Source organism: Portunus trituberculatus, chromosome 45, assembly GCF_017591435.1.
Source record: "Portunus trituberculatus isolate SZX2019 chromosome 45, ASM1759143v1, whole genome shotgun sequence".
Classification (NCBI taxonomy): Eukaryota; Metazoa; Arthropoda; class Malacostraca; order Decapoda; family Portunidae; genus Portunus; species Portunus trituberculatus.
In genome coordinates this window covers 1,332,501-1,352,817 of record NC_059299.1, presented here as the reverse complement: position 1 = coordinate 1,352,817, position 20,317 = coordinate 1,332,501, and the positions used below count along the sequence as shown (strand labels likewise).

The window sequence follows — 20,317 nt, the reverse complement described above, 5'->3', positions numbered from 1 at the left end:
CCTTCACACTCACCCAGGGGGAAACTCATCATAATTCTCGTATCTCCCTCTGGTCCGAGTGTTGGTAGAGTTATAGGCAGACGTTCTGTTGTTGGAAGTGGGCCGGGAAGAAAACGGAGCCCCATCTCTCCTGGTGCGTTCATATCTGCTGTATCTAGTGGTGGAGCCCTCATACCTGCCAGGCTCCCTGTGGGATGAGAACAACAGTGCTGACACCATTTGCAGAGAGATGATGCAAAGTGAACCTCCTTACCTCTAATCAATAAGCCTTTACAGCAGACATAAAGGCAATGTGGAGAAGATCAGGATACGTCAACATGAAGTACAACAGAGTGTCTCTCTCAGAGTGAGGAGCAAACTTACTTCTCAATTTCCCGCCGCTCCCACGGCCGTTCAGCGGGCACTGAAGGACCTTGCTTGGACAGGTGCTCAGAAAAGGCAGCTTGGCATTCTCGAGAAGCAAAGTCAATTTGTATCTTCCGGCCATTCAACACTCTGCCTCGCATCTCCATTACAGCACTGGATGCATATTTCTCCTTTTAAAAAATAAAATAAAATATTACAGTTAATCTTGGTAACACTTATCAGTAAAAACACAAAGCTAAATGATTTAATGACAACTTTTTAGCACCATGCCAATTAGTCCTTCCAAATGACGGAACCTGATCCCAGCATCAAACAGAGCTTGCCTGTACACCAGGCTCACTAGTGCCAATACTCACAGTGTCATAGAAGATGAGAGCATGTCCTTTTTCCCTATCAATGACGGTATGGATAACATGCCCAAACCGAGAAAACTGTTCATACAGTTGTTTCTCGGTCAAGTTTTCAGGTACTCCGTCAATCCAGACACAACGGGTTGGCATTGACTTGCCAAACCCCAGTTTGATCCGGTTGGCCCCCAAATGCTCCCCATCCATCTGCCTCATGGCTCTCACCACAGAGCGGATGTCGGAATACTGGCAGAAGGCAAACGTTGACACACTCTGCTTCTTGATGTCGATTTCCTAAAAAAAATGAAAAAAATGTATGAACATCACCATTAAACTTATGCATCAACAGATTAAGTTAATTTTTCTTTTACTTGTTTTTAAACTATGATGAAAATTTTGAAATGGTATAGAGAAATGTGACGGAATGGAAACTGATCAAACAAAAGTGCAAGGGATGATGAAAAGGAGTCAGAATATTGTGTCAAAAAAAAACCAGATACTAATCTACAAACAAAACTAAATTATTGATTGCTCCAGCAGAAGCAATGCCACTCACAATAATTTCCCCAAACTGTTCAAAATGCTTCTTTAGGTCTTCTGTTGTGACATCCTTCTCCAAGTTGCCAATGAAGAGCGTCCGGGTGGCCTTGGGATGGTACTCGTCCACCTCCACATCATAAGCTCGACATTCACTCTCATCCAGCTCAACTCCTTCATGTGGGGCAACCTGAAACAACAGAAACTCACTCTTACCACTCATAATTAAAGCTGCAAAACTCCACCTTCACCACAGTCTGTCTCTCTTAACACCCCCCCCCAATCCAGTTCCAGGACATTATCATTCACCAACTACTGTAACATTTCATCAAACATATTCAGTGTGTAAGAAACATAATTATTTACTAAGAGCTTTAGAGGAGTTAAAGCAGATGTATCTTGTGAGCTCTGTGGTCAGCTGTGTTCTGCCATTACTACTCTCACAACCCAGATTTTCTCCTCCTTCTTTCCTTCAGAGCAAAATACCAAATAAAATCTTTTACATGGAACAACAGGAGAGAGAGAGAGAGAGAGAGAGAGAGAGAGAGAGAGAGAGAGAGAGAGAGAGAGAGAGAGAGAGAGAGAGAGAGAGAGAGAGAGAGAGAGAGAGAGAGAGAGAGAGAGAGAGAGAGAGAGAGAGCAGATTACACAACTATACATGCTCGTCTGGCTTTCCTGAGGTGTGAGGTTAGCAGCTGACACAGCCTCCTACATCCTCCATGTAAGATTCATATTTCACTCTGGTGTGAGTCAGTGAAGTATTTACAATAATGTTTAGAAATATAACCAGTAAGATATCATTCTTCTACTACAGCAGGCCTACATCATATTTCTGATGAGAAATGGTAGGTTTATATCACATATAATACTGAAAGACTGAAAACTGTGAGACTTTAAAAAATAAAGAGAGTAAATAAACCAAGGCAGTTGTAGTAATGACAAGACAAGTAAGTTCATGAGTCTGTACGGTGTAATCCCAAAAATGTGGACAAGTGCACGCATTCAAACTTAGCCACTGAGGCAACAGCTCGCTGAAGCACAGTAATCACAGAAGCAAAAATTGTTGAAGTACATGATACTGTATATATGCTGAGGTAATGACAACAAAACATAACAAAAGTAATATGTATATCAACAATACATACTTGTACTTGACGAAACGATTTTGTTTCCCGCTGCATTTACCATACTGGCACTTAAATAATTTGGAAATGTAGCTTCATTTCTACAAAAAAAAATTGGGAAAAGAAAAAAAAAAGAAAAAAAAGGAAAGGAAAATGTTTTCATGCACAAAAATGCTTGTGAATTGAAGTCCACAGTCCAAATCAATGCAACACACAGAGACATGAGTAAGCTGTAAGCACCTACAACTTGTGGAGGAGGTGAGATAATCACTGAAGCTGGAAAATGGAGATGATATAACAGTTATGCAATGCTTAGTGATGGAGTAATTGTGTTATTCATCTGCCACTACCAATTAAAGGCTATTATAATCCATACATTTAAAATAAGTTGTCTCTTCTACAGTGAATAGCAATATTTCTACAGTAGTGTGTCTGTATCACAATAAGGAGAACTGTCAATTAGAAGTTACTTTAAAACTTTAAGCTTCAGAATCAATGAATGGAAGATGAAAGCCAAGCAAGTAAACATTTGTATATTCCTGTGGTTAATATCATCATCACATGACTGAATGAAACCTGAATTTTTCTCTAAGTTTATGAAATCATGTTATTGCAAATACAAATAAGGAAAATTAGATGGCTGGTCCTGACAATACTGTATGAACTGACTTTACGGCCAAAGTTTTCTGACATCATTGAAAATATGACACACAAGCATTAACTCAAAATAAGGTACCAAAACAACTGTACTGCGTGGCCTTGTACGACAGCACTTGTTGCTTCAAAACCTATAAAACAAAATAACACAAACACTGTACTCTATGCCCTCAGATGCTAAGATTTACTTCCTCAAAACCTATTTAAACTAATCTCAAAGATGAATAATAATAGTAATAATAATAATAATAATAATAATAATAATAATAATAATAATAGCAAAACTTTCTTGCAATAACATGTCTATGAGTCAAAATAATGGAGATGGTGATGGCTATGGTAATGATTTAGATGGATGAATCTTTGCCACAAAATCCTCACTCATCCTGGAGACTCAACTAGCATGGTGTGAGGAGCAACAAGAAAGTCAATCCATGTGCTTCTCAATCAGTTAATTAAGACTCCACAAGGGAGCACAAAGCCTGCCCAGTGACGATGGCCGCACACAATGCCAGGCGGTGGTCCAGGGAGGGGATGGAAATGCAGCAGCACTCACCTGGATCTTGACACCAAAAAAAAGCTTCTCTCGTGAGGCATCAAGAGCTTTCTCTGCATCTTCTGGCTTCTTAAAGCAGACAACAGCAAAGCGTTCATTGCCAGAACCCTGTAAACGCACAGCCATTACCTTCCCATGCTTCTTGTAGTCATGGAACAGCCCTTCTCGCAATGATGTTTCTGAAAATAAAAAGGGGATACTGTCTTCATACATCTGCTCTAGATAATCAAATGACACAATATAACATGCATTCTATATTAGGAAATGACTGAACATAATGTGCATTTTAAGTTGATTGAAGCTGTTTGTTTATTCCTATCAATGAATGCCATCTTGGGTCTGTACACCAGAGCTAGACGTCTTCCAGAAAGGTCCCCAGCGGATTAACTCCCAAGTAAGGTTATTACTCGTAATTATTGCAGCGTGTATTGAGATGATAAATGTAAAGTGAGTCTGGGCACTAGTGAATATGATGACCAAAGAATTCACAAGACAATATTCAGTCGTGTAGAAAATTACTAAGTGGAGAGTGTTCCTGTAGTGGAAGTGATGGTGAGAGATTAGTGATGACATGCAGGTCCAGCAGTGCATGGTGTGTCTCACCTGTGGACCAGGGTGGAAGATTCCTCACACAGATGGCCAACGGTCTCTTCTCATCCTGGGGCAAGGTCAGACCAACACCGCCGGAGTTGACGAGTCCTCCGCCAGACAGGCCGGAGATGCTCATCCTTCTTGGAGAGGGTGACCTTGAACTGCTTGAGGTTGACCTACTACTACTGCTACTACTGCTGCTACTGCTGCTGCTCCTACTTGATGATCGCGACTCTGAGCCGGATCTGCTGGCCGGTCGCCTCTTGCTCATGTTGCTGCTTCCCGAGTGGATCCTGGAGGACCGGGGCACCGAGGACCGGGGGAGGGGAGGAGGGGAGGCCGACGTAGGGGGCACTGTCCCTCTGCGCACCACCACTTTATCGTCAACATAAGGGTCCTGGTGGATATAGCGGTACTGGCTATTCCCCCACTGATAGTCTCCCTGGTCAGGCCTCCCTCCTCCATAGGGGCCCCGGCTGTACGCTCGCAAGCGTCCCCTGGAGGGGAAGTCTTGGTCCCGGTCATTGGGGTATGTGCGGCGCATCACAGGAGGGCCGACTCCTGGGCCATTGTACCCGAGGCCCTCATCTCTCCTGCCTTCATAAAAGTGACTAGAACGGTCGTACCCACTGTGCTCCTCCGACAACCTGCAAACACAAAACACAACCATTAGTCTCGGCTGGAACTGTCTGCTACTCATGACACTCACTTAATATGTATCAAACTCTTGAGTTTTACACATAGACACTGTATGCCATGTAAACCACACAATGCATAAATAATACTACATGAAATGAAATCCATACCATAATATCTTCATTCCACAAACAAGCAAACCATTCATACATACATACAGTACACACACCTGCTCTGTACAGTGTGCTGTGTTGTGTGTCAAATTAGAGAGGTATTCAACAAAATGCATCACCCCTTCCACTTTGCCAAACAGAAGCATATATAACTTTAATTAATAATAAATATATAATCTTTCCACACAAAATATATTTTACAACACTCCCACAAGACAGACTAAACCTTTCAGCTCTTAGGGTACAAATAATGTCTGGATCACCTTCCAGACAGATATGATGAAGGTTAACTTCATATTGCATCATGAATGCCCTCTGCCCTCCCTCACCTCCTCCCATCACTGCACCACATCCCCCACCATTGTGTAGCATGCATCAACACCACCTGTTTGAATCTATAAGATCATCTCTCCTGCCATACACAAGTGAATCAGTACTTAGGTCTCTCTCTCTCTCTCTCTCTCTCTCTCTCTCTCTCTCTCTCTCTCTCTCTCTCTCTCTCTTGCACCAAAGCCAAACACCCTTGGGAAAGGCAAAGGGTGTTATTAAGATACCAATGAGAGCTTTATCTCTTTTATCTGTTTACTCACCATAGTTAAGGAGTGCCGCTCAATTACGCTTAGGTGTGTGCAGGATTACAACACAAACACTATGAGCCAGCTGCTCCATTACACTTATGAGAGAGAGAGAGAGAGAGAGAGAGAGAGAGAGAGAGAGAGAGAGAGAGAGAGAGAGAGAGAGAGAGAGAGAGAGAGAGAGAGAGAGAGAGAGAGAGAGAGAGAGAGAGAGAGAGAGAGAGAGAGAGAGAGAGAGAGAGATTCATCACTATTACTGCCCTTTAGACAACCTGGACTTTAATTTTGATGTTGTTTCATAACCTTTGGAAAAAAAAGACAAATTTTTCATCATTCCTTTTAAAAACCAACTTGCATGTGGCTGGGTGAAGTGCATAGATAGCCAGTCCCATGCATCTCGTCTGTTATCAGCCAAAACCACAGATGCACTCAATTCAAAGTCTATATCTCAGCACACACACACACACACACACACACTGTCAGATCGCCTCTCGTGCACTCATACGTCCACCTCACCGTACTCTTTCTTTTTTCACCCGCCAATCAATCTCTTGACATTATCATCTTTAACAATCAATCATTCCTAGTATAGCTCTGTACCTTCATCTCCAGTTTCCTTTCCGATCGTTCTATTGCTGCTGTAGTAGACGGTCACTGTTCTTCCCCTAAAACTATCAACAGTGGTGTTCCACAGGGTTCTGTCCTATCACCCACTCTCTTTCTATTATTCATCAATGATCTCCTAAATCTGACTCAATGCCCTATCCACTCCTATGCTGATGATACCACCCTGCATTATTCAACAGCGTTCAACAGACGCCCAACCCAACAACAATTAAATGACTCAAGGCGAGATGCTATAGGACGCCTAACTTCTGATCTTTCACTTGTTTCTGATTGGGGCAGAGAAAACCTGGTTTTGTTCAATGCCTCAAAAACTCAATTTCTACAACTATCTACTCGACATAACCTTCCAGACAACTATCCTCTCTTCTTCAATAACACTCAACTTCCCTCTCCTCTACATTAAACACACTCGGTCTATCCTTCACTAAAAATCTAAACTGGAAATTTCACATCTCTACTCTTGCTAAATCAGCTTCCAAGAAGTTAGGTGTCCTATGGCGTCTTCGTCCATTTTCTCTCCCTCCCAGCTGCTTGCTCTGTACAAGGGCCTTATCCGCCCGTGTATGGAGTATGGCTCTCATGTCTGGGGATCCACACACACAGCTTTACTAAACAAGGTGGAATCTAAAGCTTTTCGTCTTATCAACTCTTCTCCTCTAACTGACTGTCTTGATTCTTTAAGTCACCGCCGCAATGTTGCATCTTTATCTGTCTTCTACCGCTGTTTTCATGCTGTCTGCTCTTCTGAACTTGCTAACTGCATGCCTTCCCCCTCCTGCGGCCTCGCTGCACAAGACTCTCTACTTCTTCTCATCCCTATTCTGTCCATCTTCCTAATGCAAGAGTTAACCAGTATCTTCACTCCTTCATTCCCTACACTGGTAAACTCTGGAACTCTCTACCTGTGTCTGTATTTCCACCTGCCTATGACTTAAACTCTTTCAAAAGAGGAGTGTCAAGACACCTCTTACGTTAACTGGACCCTCCTTTTAGATTTTTTGTTTTCTCTTTCTACTTTCCTCTTAACAGGGCCTGGCAACCAGCGGGATTTTTTTTTTCCAACACTTTGTTTGCCCTTGGCCAGTGCCCTTGTAATGTAAAAAAAAAAAAAAAAAAAAAAAAGCTTTACACGAGAGAGAGAGAGAGAGAGAGAGAGAGAGAGAGAGAGAGAGAGAGAGAGAGAGAGAGAGAGAGAGAGAGAGAGAGATTTCGTGTAGGATATAGCTTTTCTAGTTAGTTACTGTTGAAACTTTTCACCCACTTCCTTCCGGCCAATGCTACTAACATTCCCTCTATTACAAGCACGCCAGCACATCTCCCCAGAGAAGAAAAACAGGGCAGCAACAATAGTCATTTCATATGGTTTGAATATGATGAATCAACAAAACCAGAACCAGTCATAATGGTATACCGAGTTACATAGCGACTGCAGCATCCACTACCAACTCTCTCTCTCTCTCTCTCTGATCAGAAGCCCCAGACAGCAAAACAAAAGGACTGGTGGAGTGCTTGGAGTGGCGTCTCTGCCTCGCTCGCACATCGTCGTCGCCTGGCAGCGTGACATTTCTGTCCAGCAACGGGTGACGCCTAAGAGTAAAGGTCACCTGTATACATGACACTCATGCGGTTTTATCGACGCGCTGGATGAAAGGACGTGAATAAAAAATGTGCGATTGTGAAAACTCTGCAGTGGACACGCGAGTGATGGGAATGTTTTACCAATATTCATAACATTAAACTCCACTCACAGGTGACACGAGAAACATTCAATGAGTAACATGTACCCTTCTTTCTTTCTTTCTCACACCGTCACTGATCTAACACGCAAAACGGTCACAACTTCCACACATACATAAGCATCTAGTACACCAACCCATCCAGCAACGCATACATACATACATATACACACAAATACACATCAAACCCAACTCCACTACCCCTACGCGTGACCACACATGTCTGGACAAGGCGATATTTGTGTCGAGCTGCGTGAACAAAAATCACTACGGCAGAAAATCAATTATAGAGAGAAGGTGGCCGGAGAGAGGTCAGCTTGAGCGAAAGGGCTGCCTGCTCCCATGGAAACCAGCTGGCGTGGAGAGCTGGCGAGCTGGGGAGAGCCTGTGTTTGGCTGGCGCAAGGCGAAACAGCGACGGCTGGGGTTACTGGGTTATTGAGAGAGAGAGAGAGAGAGAGAGAGAGAGAGAGAGAGAGAGAGAGAGAGAGAGAGAGAGAGGAAGTGGAAGTGAACAGAACGGGCGTTGGGCTTAGCATAAAGTGAAGCAAAAGAGTATGAGGAAGAGGCGAGGGCAAGGAAGAATGGAAGGGAGGGAGGAATGGTTGGCTGGAGAGGGAGAAAAAAGGGGAGAAAGGGAACAGAAGGGTGGGTGGGTGGGTGGGAAGGTGGTGGTGGTGGTGGTGGTGGTGGGGTCAGAAGATAGAGGTGGAGAGGGGAAGGGGGCAAGTTTAGATTCCCACCCTAATACTGCGATTCGCCTTTCACACAAACACTCTCTCTCTCTCTCTCTCTCTCACTGCATATAACATCGCATATAGTAAATTTCAAACACACAAACAGAAACTTTAGCTAATATTCGTTTAACTGCTTATAAAATCCGCCAAATTTCGATTTACTAAGAGAAAAGCTATTGGGAAAGATTAATAAATAGTAACAATCTCTCTCTCTCTCTCTCTCTTGTAGGCGGTCGGTACCCTCTTCAAGTTTCCTGGTTGTGGGCTCTGCGGACGCCTATCACCCGCGCGTCCTCAACACGGAGCCAGCCAGCAAGTCATGCCGCCCCCTGAGACAAAGGACCGCACTGCTACCACTATAATGACACACCCCAAGCCTCCCTCAACTGTTACCGCCACCGCCACCATACCGCCACCCACTTCCCTTCACACACACACACACACACACACACACACACACACACACACACACACACACACACACTAGTACATGGATTTGTGGGTATGTAAACGGGATTATAATGATCTTAGAGGTGAAAACGTGGATATCAGAAGCCTGACTTGATCTCATACGGATATATTGTTACACAAACACGTCAGTAAACACACACACACACACACACACGTTTATTCAGTCTGTGTAAGTCCCCAAAAGTACACCCAACTCATCACTCTCTCTCTCTCTCTCTCTCTCTAAAGTATAATCAAAGACCCAAGTCATCCAACCATAACATACATCAATCCTTGGTTTGGGGGAGGGAGCGGGGCGGGGCGAGCGGGCGACGCACTCACCACTACTACCACCACCATCATCACTGTTTCCACCATTACACACACCGTTGTTCGCTTCTCCACAACACTCGCATTACGCTCACACCCCCTGGATTATGTGAAGCAGCGAACCAAAGCACTGTATTAGCTTGGAATCGGATCATGAATATCTAGATGAGCTTAGGAGGAAGTGCTGTCTCGTTAAAGATGTGTTACGTTGATCACACAAAGGTTCTTATAACTCAAACATTTTTGCGCTTCACCTCCACTATTTCAAAAGGTTTAATCCAAATTTACACGAGCTTTTTAAGGTGTTTTTACGGTTGTAGAGGCAGACTGACAAGATTTCTACATTTTTAACTGGAGAAACACTCTCGAAAACCCCGCTAATCATCTCTGTGGCGTTGGAAAAGTCATAGTGAGAAAAAGGCGATTTTGAAGGTATTTTTACGGTTTTAGAGGCAGTGACTAGATTTCTATATTATTAACTGGAGAAACACACTTGAAAACTCTGCTAATCATCTTTATGGCCTAGGAAAATAGTCATGATGAGAAAGCGATTTTTAAGGTTTTTTTTTTTAGAGTTCTAGAGGCAGAGTGACAAGATTTCTATATTATTTACTGGAGAAACACTCTTGAAAACCCGGCTAATCATTTCTGTGGCCTTGGGAAATAGTCGTGGTGAGAGCGAAGCGTTTCTGAATATGGACCAAAATCAGCTTGAAACCACAACGCCTTAAAACGTGAACACTAAAGCTTTATATCTGTGTTGAATGTTGAATGTTTTTTATACAAAACTTCAGGTAGATATTTTTTCCCCCAGTGACAAAAAAAAAAAAAAAATTGGATCTGATTCTATTCTTGCTATCCAGAGTGAAAATATACCACGTTTTGTTCCCTGCGTCACGATCACCTCATCACTCTAGTATCCCTGAACACTTACTGTACTCCAAGGGCCTGTGCAACACCTATATATTCTGAAACGCTTCCGCGCTGCACCCTCACTATTTTCAGAGGGCTCTAGTTGAAGTGACACGGGTTTTAAAGGGTTTTTGTAATTCTAAACATGTTAACAAGTTTTCTGCATTATCAACAGGATAAATACTCTATAAAACTTGGCTATTCGTCTCTGTGGTCTATTTTCAGAGGGTTCTGTATAGTTGAAGTGACACGGGTTTTTAAGATGTTTCTGTAATTCTGGTGACATGTTAACAAGTTTTCTGCATTAAACAGGACAAATACTCTTTAAAACTCGGCTAATCGTCTCTGTAGTCTTTGAAAATTATCGCTGTGTGTGTGTGTGTGTGTGTGTGTGTGTGTGTGTGTGTGTGTGTTCGCGCGCTTCATAAACCTTTCCATCCTTGATTTACCATGGAAAGTTCATCGGCTTCCCTGCACAAGGCGTGGGTAAGCGGCAGGTGAGTGAGTGGGGGTTCTAGGTATCATGAGTACTGTTACGGAATAAACAAAACACTGTACTTGAAACACAGGAGACGTTACGGTTTGGCGCCAAGACGGATGTAGTGTTGCCAACTGGAGCGCTTCTTTACTTCAAAGTACTACCAACCTTCCCTCACCCTGATATCTCCACGCTCACCCTAAAAATGTAACAATAAAAACGCCTTACTGTAAAATAGCAGTCCCACGCTTAACAAGACGACTGCAGCACTGAATATGTGAACTAGCTAGGTTGGGATTTCAATGTCTGAGTTATTTAGGGATGGGGAAATATTTGAGAGTATCAAAACAAGAAAGACAAACGCAGTGAGTACTCGCATTGACGTGAAACAAAGACTTAGAGGACACACACACACACACTCTCTCTCTCTCTCTCTCTCTCTCGAGGTAAACAGGATGTACGATGATGCACAGTTAAGTTACCACATCGCCTACCACCAGTACTCCATTTCACTCGCTATTTCTTTTATACATAACTTCACAGCGTCCATAAGCGACACGCACGAGGTTACTGAATATAAACCTATCCCACAAGATATGACCAGATTGCGTTGAGTTAATGTAGGAACACAAACACACAGTACGTTGCAGAATCCTGTTCTTTTATTCTTTGTGGCAAGTCAGAAAATAGACAGGCCTTGATGCACGCGGAAACTTATGTGTGAGAGGATTACCAGCCAGAGAGAGAGAGAGAGAGAGAGAGAGAGAGAGAGAGAGAGAGAGAGAGAGAGAGGGGGGCTGCCATTCCTCGGTGCTAGAGACAGCAGGAACGAAGCTATGAGTCATGCAGCAAGATGAGGGATGGCGGGAGACGCAGGCAAGCTTTTCAGGACTGACGGAAAAGATAATGGCGATGAATACAAGATAAAATGCGTTAAACAAGACAATAAAACAAAATGTATTAATTAAAGAAAACATACATAGATTAAGAACAAGATAAGATAGTACAGAAAAAAAAGAACAATGGAAAATAACAGGCTAACAAAATGAGACCAGTGAAAATGAGATGAAAACGAAAAAAAAAAAAAAAAAAAGATAAAAACAAGTGTACGAACAAGATTACGAAAAAGAACGTTAATTAAGATACCTGACGATAAAAAATAAAGGAAAGGGATCGTGTATGGAGGGCAAGGAGAAGAGAAGGAGAAACTTGCCCAACAAGATGCAAGACGGACAGTCAAGATGAAGGAACGACCAGAGAGACGCACAGCTGTAACCATCACCAGCTGTGCTTCACCAGGGCACTGAACACCGCCACACCATCATGTGCTTCCCTGCATTACAAAGATGTGGTACTTATCGTTAACAGGAGGAGGAGGAGGAGGAGGAGGAGGAGGAGGAGGAGGAGGAGGAGGTCTGAGCAAACACGAGGGCGGTACAGTTACCACCGAGTCACGTGCGAGGAAGGTCACCTTGGAAAGACAACACATACTGCACGAACTCTCTCTCTCTCTCTCTCTCTCTCTCTCTCTCTCTTTCAAAGTACAGAATTCCTAATTTTACGAAGCGGTATATTTGTTCGACTAATTCTCATTCTTTTCAGCAAAGTCACGCTTCAGAACCATTCCTTTAACGTAATCACTAGCCAAGTGTTTCAACGATGCACTAAAACCACAATAACTTCCTTGGAACTTGTGTGTGTGTGTGTGTGTGTGTGTGTGTGTGTGTGTGTGTGTGTGTGTGTGTGTGTGTGTGTACGGTATTTATCTCATTATATACAACGTCAAAGGTGTGCCAGTGCTTCCTGCTCGGCTCGGCGTGGAAGGAGTAGTGGTATTGCTAATAAGACAACACGTAATAGGATTTCCTTCGGTGCAGCCATCACCATCACCATCACCACCCCCATCACCATCACTATCACCATTACCTGTCTCGCTACGTTCCCTGCATTATCACTATTAGCACTTCCCTTCATTCTCTAACCTCGCACTGTCATTTATTTATTTCTTTTGCGAGGAAAAGTAAAGAAAAGAATAAAAATGCAAAAAGAAAAAAAAAGGAAAGAGAAAAGAGTTCAGAAGTTTCCGCTATTGTGTATCTCTCTCTCTCTCTCTCTCTCTCATATGGCGTAATTTTGAAAAGCGGCACCTAAATGGCTTTTTTTCGTCGCCTTTACCACACTTAAGAGTAATGAATGCACGATGTACAAGAGGAGACGGGGCGGGGCGGGGCGGGGCGGGGCGGGGCGTGGTGTGGTGTGGTGTGGTGGTGACGGGGCTGAACGGAAGAGAAAGACGTGACTAACAACTACTACATTATCAGTTCCGTTACCCCTCCCCTCTCCTCCCCTCCTCTCCCGTCTTTCCCCTCCCCTTCCGCTAGTAGAATACGTGACGACCTGGCTGATACGACCCCAAAAAAGACGGGGCAGGTCGTAAGTGATAACCACAGCTTGAGTTCTGGGGTGGGGTGTGGTGTGGTGTGGTGTGTTATGTTGTTATGGTGTGGTGTGGTGTGTTATGTTGTTGTTATGGTGTGGAGTGGTGTGTTGTGTTGTGTTCGTTATGGTGTGGTGTTGTTATGGTGTTGTGTGATGTGATGTGATGAGACGTCATGTGATATGATGTGATTAGACACGACTACAAATTCAATGAAAACTAAAATCCTTTGCACCAATATCTAACTCCATCTCTGTAACAAATAACAATGAACAAACACCAAACCAATAAGAAATAAGTGAGGAATCCTGTGTACTGGTGAGTCGTGTGGCCAAAGCGAGTGTTATAGTATTGTGCAACGACGCTATGGTGTACAGTGAGGCGCGGAGCAGGTGTGTGGTGTCTACGGGGCCTGGAAGGTGGTGGTGTAATGCTGCTTTCATGTGGGCGTGGATGTAATGTAATGGTGGTGCAGTAAGAACTTCCCTAGAATAGCAAATGACTTCTGGTGTGGATATGATGTTCTGTAGAGCGAGTGAGTGAGTGAGTGTAACAGTGTAATAGTGATGTAATAAAAACCTCAACATCACACGAGTTCTGGTATGGATGTGATGTTCTGTAGAGCGAGCGAGCGAGCGAGTGAGTGTAACAGTGTAATAAGTGATGTAATAAAAACTTCTAAACACAACCAAATGATATGATGTTCTGTAATGACTGAGTGAATGAGTGAGAGTATGAATACATAAACATTAAGTGCTCTAACATAACTTCCTGCAGTGTTTCGCAGCTCAAGAGAAACAGAAACACTGAGGAAAGAAGACAGTGTGTTACGTTAAGGAGAGGTAAAGGTTAGAGAGGCAAAAGGGGGTGAGAAGTAGGAATAAAGTGACAGAGTGAAGAGGAAGGTGAGGAGAGGGTTGAGGGAATTTCCAAGCTGGGTGAAAGGCAGAGAGGTGCTTCCAGGAAAAGGGGAAGGGGGGAAGGGGGAGGAAGGGGTGAAGCTCCAGGGTGAAGAAGAGGAAGAGGGAGAAAGGGGGGTTATGTTCCTCCTAGTGATGAGATGGGATGTATTTTGGGACTCAGGGATGTGGGGGAGTGGAGTGCCCAGGTGAGGAGGTGAGGCAGGTGTGGGTGTATGAGTGTGGCAGGGGAAGGGGAGGGGAAGGAAGGTCTGAGTGGGCGAGGAGTGAGTAGCAGTAATGAGGAACGACACGTGAAGTTTTGCATGGGTGAAGGTGGAACGCAAGGCACATCAGAGGAACACCGGCCGCAGCATACATGTTGCCCCAGAGAGAGAGAGAGAGAGAGAGAGAGAGAGAGAGAGAGAGAGAGAGAGAGAGAGAGAGAGAGAGAGAGAGAGAGAGAGAGAGAGAGAGAGAGAGAGAGAGAGAGAGAGAGAGAGAGAGAGAGAGAGAGAGAGAGAGAGAGAGAGAGAGATACTTCCAGGATGAGATGAACGTCACAGGATGGAGGATAGGGAGTAGGTGAGGGAAAGGGAGGGAAGAGGAGGGGCGGGGGGGCGGGGAGAAGGGCCTCCTGCATGAGAACCCCAGAGAAGGCGCCAGCTGGCAAGCGTTCCCCAGCCCGGAAGTGGCTGCTCCACCACTCCTTCCTCCCTCCACCTCCACCTCCACCTCCCTTGCTCTTAGGACCTCCACTACCTCCACCTCCTCCTCCTCCTCTACCATCCTTCCCAACACCAACCCGAACCTCACCAACAGACTCTTTGTAAAGCTGCACAACACACACACACACACACACACACACACACACACACACACACACACACACACACACACACACACAGGATCCTACCTCCCTTAAGGGCCTCATGTGACTCTTCCCCTCCTTCCTTTCCTTCACCACGAGCACCAACCATTCCCCCCCCTCCTCCTCCTCCTTTCCTTACAAGTTCCCCAGAAGATGCCGGTTCACTGAAGGAGACAAAACCAAGCTCACCACATTCACCACAACCCTTGCCACACTTCACCACAACATCCCCCTCCTCCCGCCTTCCACCCTCCGTCCACCTCCACACCAGCAGTGCCTTCCACCTCCAGATTCCACTCACTCAGTCTCTCATGCTGATCTTCCACACAGCCGTCATTTATCGCCTCAATCCTTCATTATGGTAGCAGGAGGAGGAGGAGGAGGAGGAGGAGGAGGAGCCACTGCTGATGTTCCCACCTCTCTCCCCTACCCTCCATTTTAAAAGTCAAAGGTGGTATTCGAACTTTCGCGAGAGCAGGTGGCCTTGTTACTGCTATACCTACCCACGCCTACCTCTGTGTGTGTGTGTGTGTGTGTGTGTTTCTACCAAAACAATACCAGGAAGGGAATGTGACGCAGCAAAACCATAGCACACAATGAACGCACAAACACACACACACACACACACACACACACACACACACACACACACACACACACACACACACACACACACACACAATTTTCATATACAAAGCCACACAAAGACTACGTACTCATGTATACAAAACAAACACACACACACACACACACACACACACACACACACACACACACACACACACACACACACACAAGGTCAATCACAAAGTTGCTTAATGTTCTAAGAATAACATTTGGGTGAAGACAGTGCTAGTGAAGACGGATGGAGGAGGAGGAGGAGGAGGAGGAGGAGGAGGAAAGTCTGTAACTACGTCAAATAACAAGGAGTCATAAATCTCTCTCTCTCTCTCTCTCTCGTGCGCGCGCTAAATAAATGAATAACGAGAGAGAGAGAGAGAGAGAGAGAGAGAGAGAGAGAGAGAGAGAGAGAGAGAGAGAGAGAGAGATAGTACCGTGGTGGGTGATGTGATGGTTGTCACTCACTCACTCACTCACTCACACACACACACACTCTCTCTCTCTCTCTCTCTCTCTCTCTCTCACACACACAGCACGTCCTACTTTCAATAAACCTACTCCATTTTTAAGCCTATCTTGAAGGTTACCCCCATCAACACAGTACAGGAAGAAAATGATCATATTCACCTGAAGGGTCGTGGCTCAGGTGTCATTATCACCCCACGTGTTTCCTGCCACCACGTGACTCACCAGGTGTTGTCACGGTTTTCCTTCATTGTTTTCCTTTTTTGCTTCAATTTTTCCTCTCCTCATTTTTTACTTTCCTCTTGTCATTGATTCTTTTTCTTTCCTTTTCCTTTACTCCATTTTTTCCCTTTTTTTTTGGCTTAAAATTTTCCTCTTTTTTTACTTTTCTCTTTTTGTCATTGATTCTTTTTCTTTCTCTTTTTCCTTTACTCTTTTCTTTTCCTTTCCTTTTCACCTTCTCTTTTTTTTCTTTTTTTTTTTTTTGCTTTAATTTCTCCTCTCCTGATTTTTTTTCCTTTCTCTTTTTTGTCTCTTTTACACTTTTTTTCCTTTTCTATTTATTTTCTCTTTTATCTTTTATTTTCCGTCTCTCCTTTTTTTTTCCTTCTCTCTTTAGTCCTTTTATCGTCTTACTAGGAATAAAACACAGGAAACCAATGATATATAATTATTTCTACTTTTTTTTTCATTCATCTTCACTTTTTATTATTTTTTATTTACTCTGATTCATGTTTATTTATTTTTTCTCTAAGCTGGGACGAGATGGAAGTCCTACGCGGTTTTTTTATCTATCTTTTTTTTATTCATGTATATTTGTTCCTACTTTTTTTGTTCTTCATTTTTTTTTTTTTTTACATTTTATTTGCTGTGTAATTCTTTTTTTTTCTTTTTCTTTCTTTCTCTTAGCTGGAATGAAATGGAAATCCTAAGCCTGGTTTTTTTTTCTATCTTTCTTTTTTCATTTTTTCTTTATATTTTATTTGTTGTATTTCATGTTTTTTTTCTTTTTCTGTGGTTTTTTTTCTTATTATTTATCTATTTTTTTCCGGTTTACTGAGTTATTTATCTTATTTTCTCTTTTCTTTCATTTTCTTTTCATAATTTTCTCTTCACATCTTTTTTTTCGTCACTATTTTCTTTTTTTCATTTATTTTTTCTTTCTTCACTTTTTCCTTTCTCTATTTGCTCTGATTCATGTTTTTTTTTTTTCTTAGCTTTGATAAAATGGAAGTCCTACGCCGTGATTGCTTTTTTTTTATTATTAATTTCCTTCCTACCTTCCTCATTTACTGTTATTCACTTCATTTACTTTTTTTTTTTATTCGTTCCTCCTCCTGCTTACTTTGGGTTCAGAAAATACAGAAAACAATCCCTGAAAGTTGCGATTTATTTAGTTTTTCCTACATCATTTGTCACTTCGCCCTGTTTATTTATTTATTTATTTATGTATTTATTTTTTTTTCCTTCGCCATGTCACTTTGCTCTATGTATATATTTATTTATTTATCTATTTTTCTTCATCATTTGCTACTTTGCCCTCTGTATCTATCTATTTATTCGTTTTTCTTTATTTTCTCTATGTTAAACTTTCACTCTCGGTGGAAACAAAATATCACAAGTTTATCACAAAAATATTTATCCCTGACTTTACTCTTCTCACTGTGGCTTCAAGGAAAACATTACCACAAAAATAGACTTCGCAATTTCTCATCTTTTTCTTTTTCCTTTCCTACTTTCTGGTGATTGGGTAAAATGTGAAAATTAAATACAAAACGTTTTCACCACTACTAATGCTGCTGCTGTCACCATCACTACTACTACTACTACTACTTACTACTACTATTACTATCATCACTGCTATCACCAACACCGCCTTGTCTGCTACTGTCACTATCACTACTACCACCATCACCATCACCTTCCTTTGCTCCCCTGACTCACCATAATGGAATCTACACAATCACTTCACTGTATTTTTCTTTCCCTTTTCTTTTTCCTCTCTTCTCTCTATCATTTTTTTCCTCCTTTGTTCATAACGGTTGTGTTTCTTTCAGTTTTTCTTTGCTTCATCTCACTTCTTGCATTCAACTGGCGTCACTTTCACATATCAGTCATTTTTGTTGCTATTTTAAGAAACATCGACTTTCTATTTCCAGTTCTCCTTATAAAAATTAAATATAACTTCTTTCTACGACGCTTTAAATGTTTCCTCTCCAAACTTCAATATTTTTTTACTATATCAAAAAAAGTCTTCTCTTTTCTTTTTTTCTTCTTTATCTTGACTCAGTTCAGTTTTGTTCCACACCCTCTCTCTCTCTCTCTCTCTCTCTCTCTCTCTCTCTCTCTCTCTCTCTCTCTCTCTCCCCCAAACGTTAAGAACTAATATTCCCACCATAATGCATCTCTCTCTCTCTCTCTCTCTCTCTCTCTCTCTCTCTCTCTCTCTCAGTGGTCGTAAATATTTCTTCGTTACACTACAACGCGACATCCTCTCCCTCCCTCCCCTTCTTCTCCCTCATTCTTCCCCTCTCCCTCCTCCCTTATACCTCCTCCACTTCTCTCCCTCCCTCCCCCTCTTCTTCCCTCCTAATACCTCCTCCTCTTCTCTCCCTCCTATCCTCCTTTACAATCTCCACATCGTCCCATATAACGAGGCAGCCCCCTTGTCCCTCCCCCATAAAAGGTAGTCGTCGTCTTCCTCCTCCTCCTCCTCCTCCTCCTCCTCCTCCTCCTCCTCCCTGGACACAGTATAAAGCGCTTTTCCCTCCCTCCCTTTTCCCTCTCCCTCTTTCCATGCCTAATACCTTACAAAAGACCATCTCTCTCTCTCTCTCTCTCTCTCTCTCTCTCTCTCTCTCTCTCTCTCTCTCTCTCTCACAAAGTCATGATAGTTTTACACCCTCAAATCTACCCAGGTGATCTCCGTGTCCTTCTCCTCCGCCTTCCTTCCTACCTTCCTCCTCCTCCTCCTCCTCCTCCTCGACACACTGACCCACAAGACGGTTCATGGTCACTCAGGAGGAGGAGGAGGAGGAGGAGGAGGAGGAACGTCAGGACCACGAGGTGTTCAGATTAGTGTTCTGTTAATGCTCTCTCTCTCTCTCTCTCTCTCTCTCTCTCTCTCTCAAGGTGACATGAAAATCAATAACGATATTTGTCGTGAGGAAAAATAAACAAACAAGTAAATAAACAAACGAACGAACGAACCGGTAACTGCATAAATACAAGCTGAACAAATAAATAGAACAAGAAAATAAATGAATAAATAAATATGAGGTAATACTAAACGACCTGGAGGAGGAGGAGGAGGAGGAGGAGGAGGAGGAGGAGGAGGAGGAGGAGGAGGAGGAGGAGGAGGAGGAATACAAAGGAAGGAACAGACAGCAACAGCCCTACTGGGCCTAACGAGGCTGTCTGGTGTGTGCCTATGCTACCACTACAGATGCTATAAGTTAGAGGGTGAAGGACATGAGGGTTCAAGGAAGAAGAAAAGAGGCCACAGGGAGAGAAAGTCAAAGATGTGATAGGAAAGATTGAAGGAGAAGTGACACTACCTAGTACAGTAACTACAAACAAACAAAGGATATCTTATGAAGGCGCAAAGTACGTCATTTGAGGGGTTAATGTGAAGTGAATGTCCAACCTTTTTTTAAAAGTTTCTATCGTATTGCTACGGACAACATGTGCTTGGAGAGAGTTCCTGACATTTACAATTCTATTGAAGAAATAATGTTTTGCCTCGTCTGACCTGAAACGTTTACCTGTAATCTTGTAGCCATAATTTCTAGTGGTGTTGGAGCTGTCAATGGTCAGATAGTTGTTTACATTTATGTTATCAAAGCCCTGGAACATTTTAAATAGTTCAGTCAAATCTCCTCGCATACGCCGCTTCTCTAAACTGAACAAGTTGAGTTCCCTCAAGCGCTCCTCGTAAGGCTTGTTTCGCAGTCGTGGGATCAATTTGGTGACTCTTCTTTGGAGGAGGAGGAGGAGGAGGAGGAGGAGGAGGAGGAGGAGGAGGAGGAGGAGGAGGAGGAGGAGGAGGAGGAGGAAGAGAAGAAGAAGAAGAAGAAGAAGAACAAGAACAAGAACAAGAAGAACAAGAACAAGAAGAACAAGAAGAAGGAGGAGGAGGAGAAGGGGAAAAAAGAAGAAGGAGGAGGAGGAGAAGGGGAAAAAAGAAGTCATAT

At 43.1% G+C, this 20,317-nt stretch overlaps 1 protein-coding gene across 1 annotated transcript in view; it reads right to left on the bottom strand.

The window, feature by feature from the left end:
* Positions 1-20,317, bottom strand: part of LOC123519230 (protein split ends-like) — a 149,137-nt gene that overhangs the window by 19,510 nt on the left and 109,310 nt on the right. Inside the window, exons 3-8 of the mRNA XM_045280353.1 lie at positions 4,191-4,825; positions 3,588-3,766; positions 1,270-1,440; positions 723-1,007; positions 364-536; positions 14-187 (exon numbers count right to left, since the gene is read on the bottom strand). Coding sequence (XP_045136288.1) covers positions 14-187; positions 364-536; positions 723-1,007; positions 1,270-1,440; positions 3,588-3,766; positions 4,191-4,825 — 1,617 coding nt within the window. The remainder of the gene's footprint in view (positions 1-13; positions 188-363; positions 537-722; positions 1,008-1,269; positions 1,441-3,587; positions 3,767-4,190; positions 4,826-20,317) is intronic.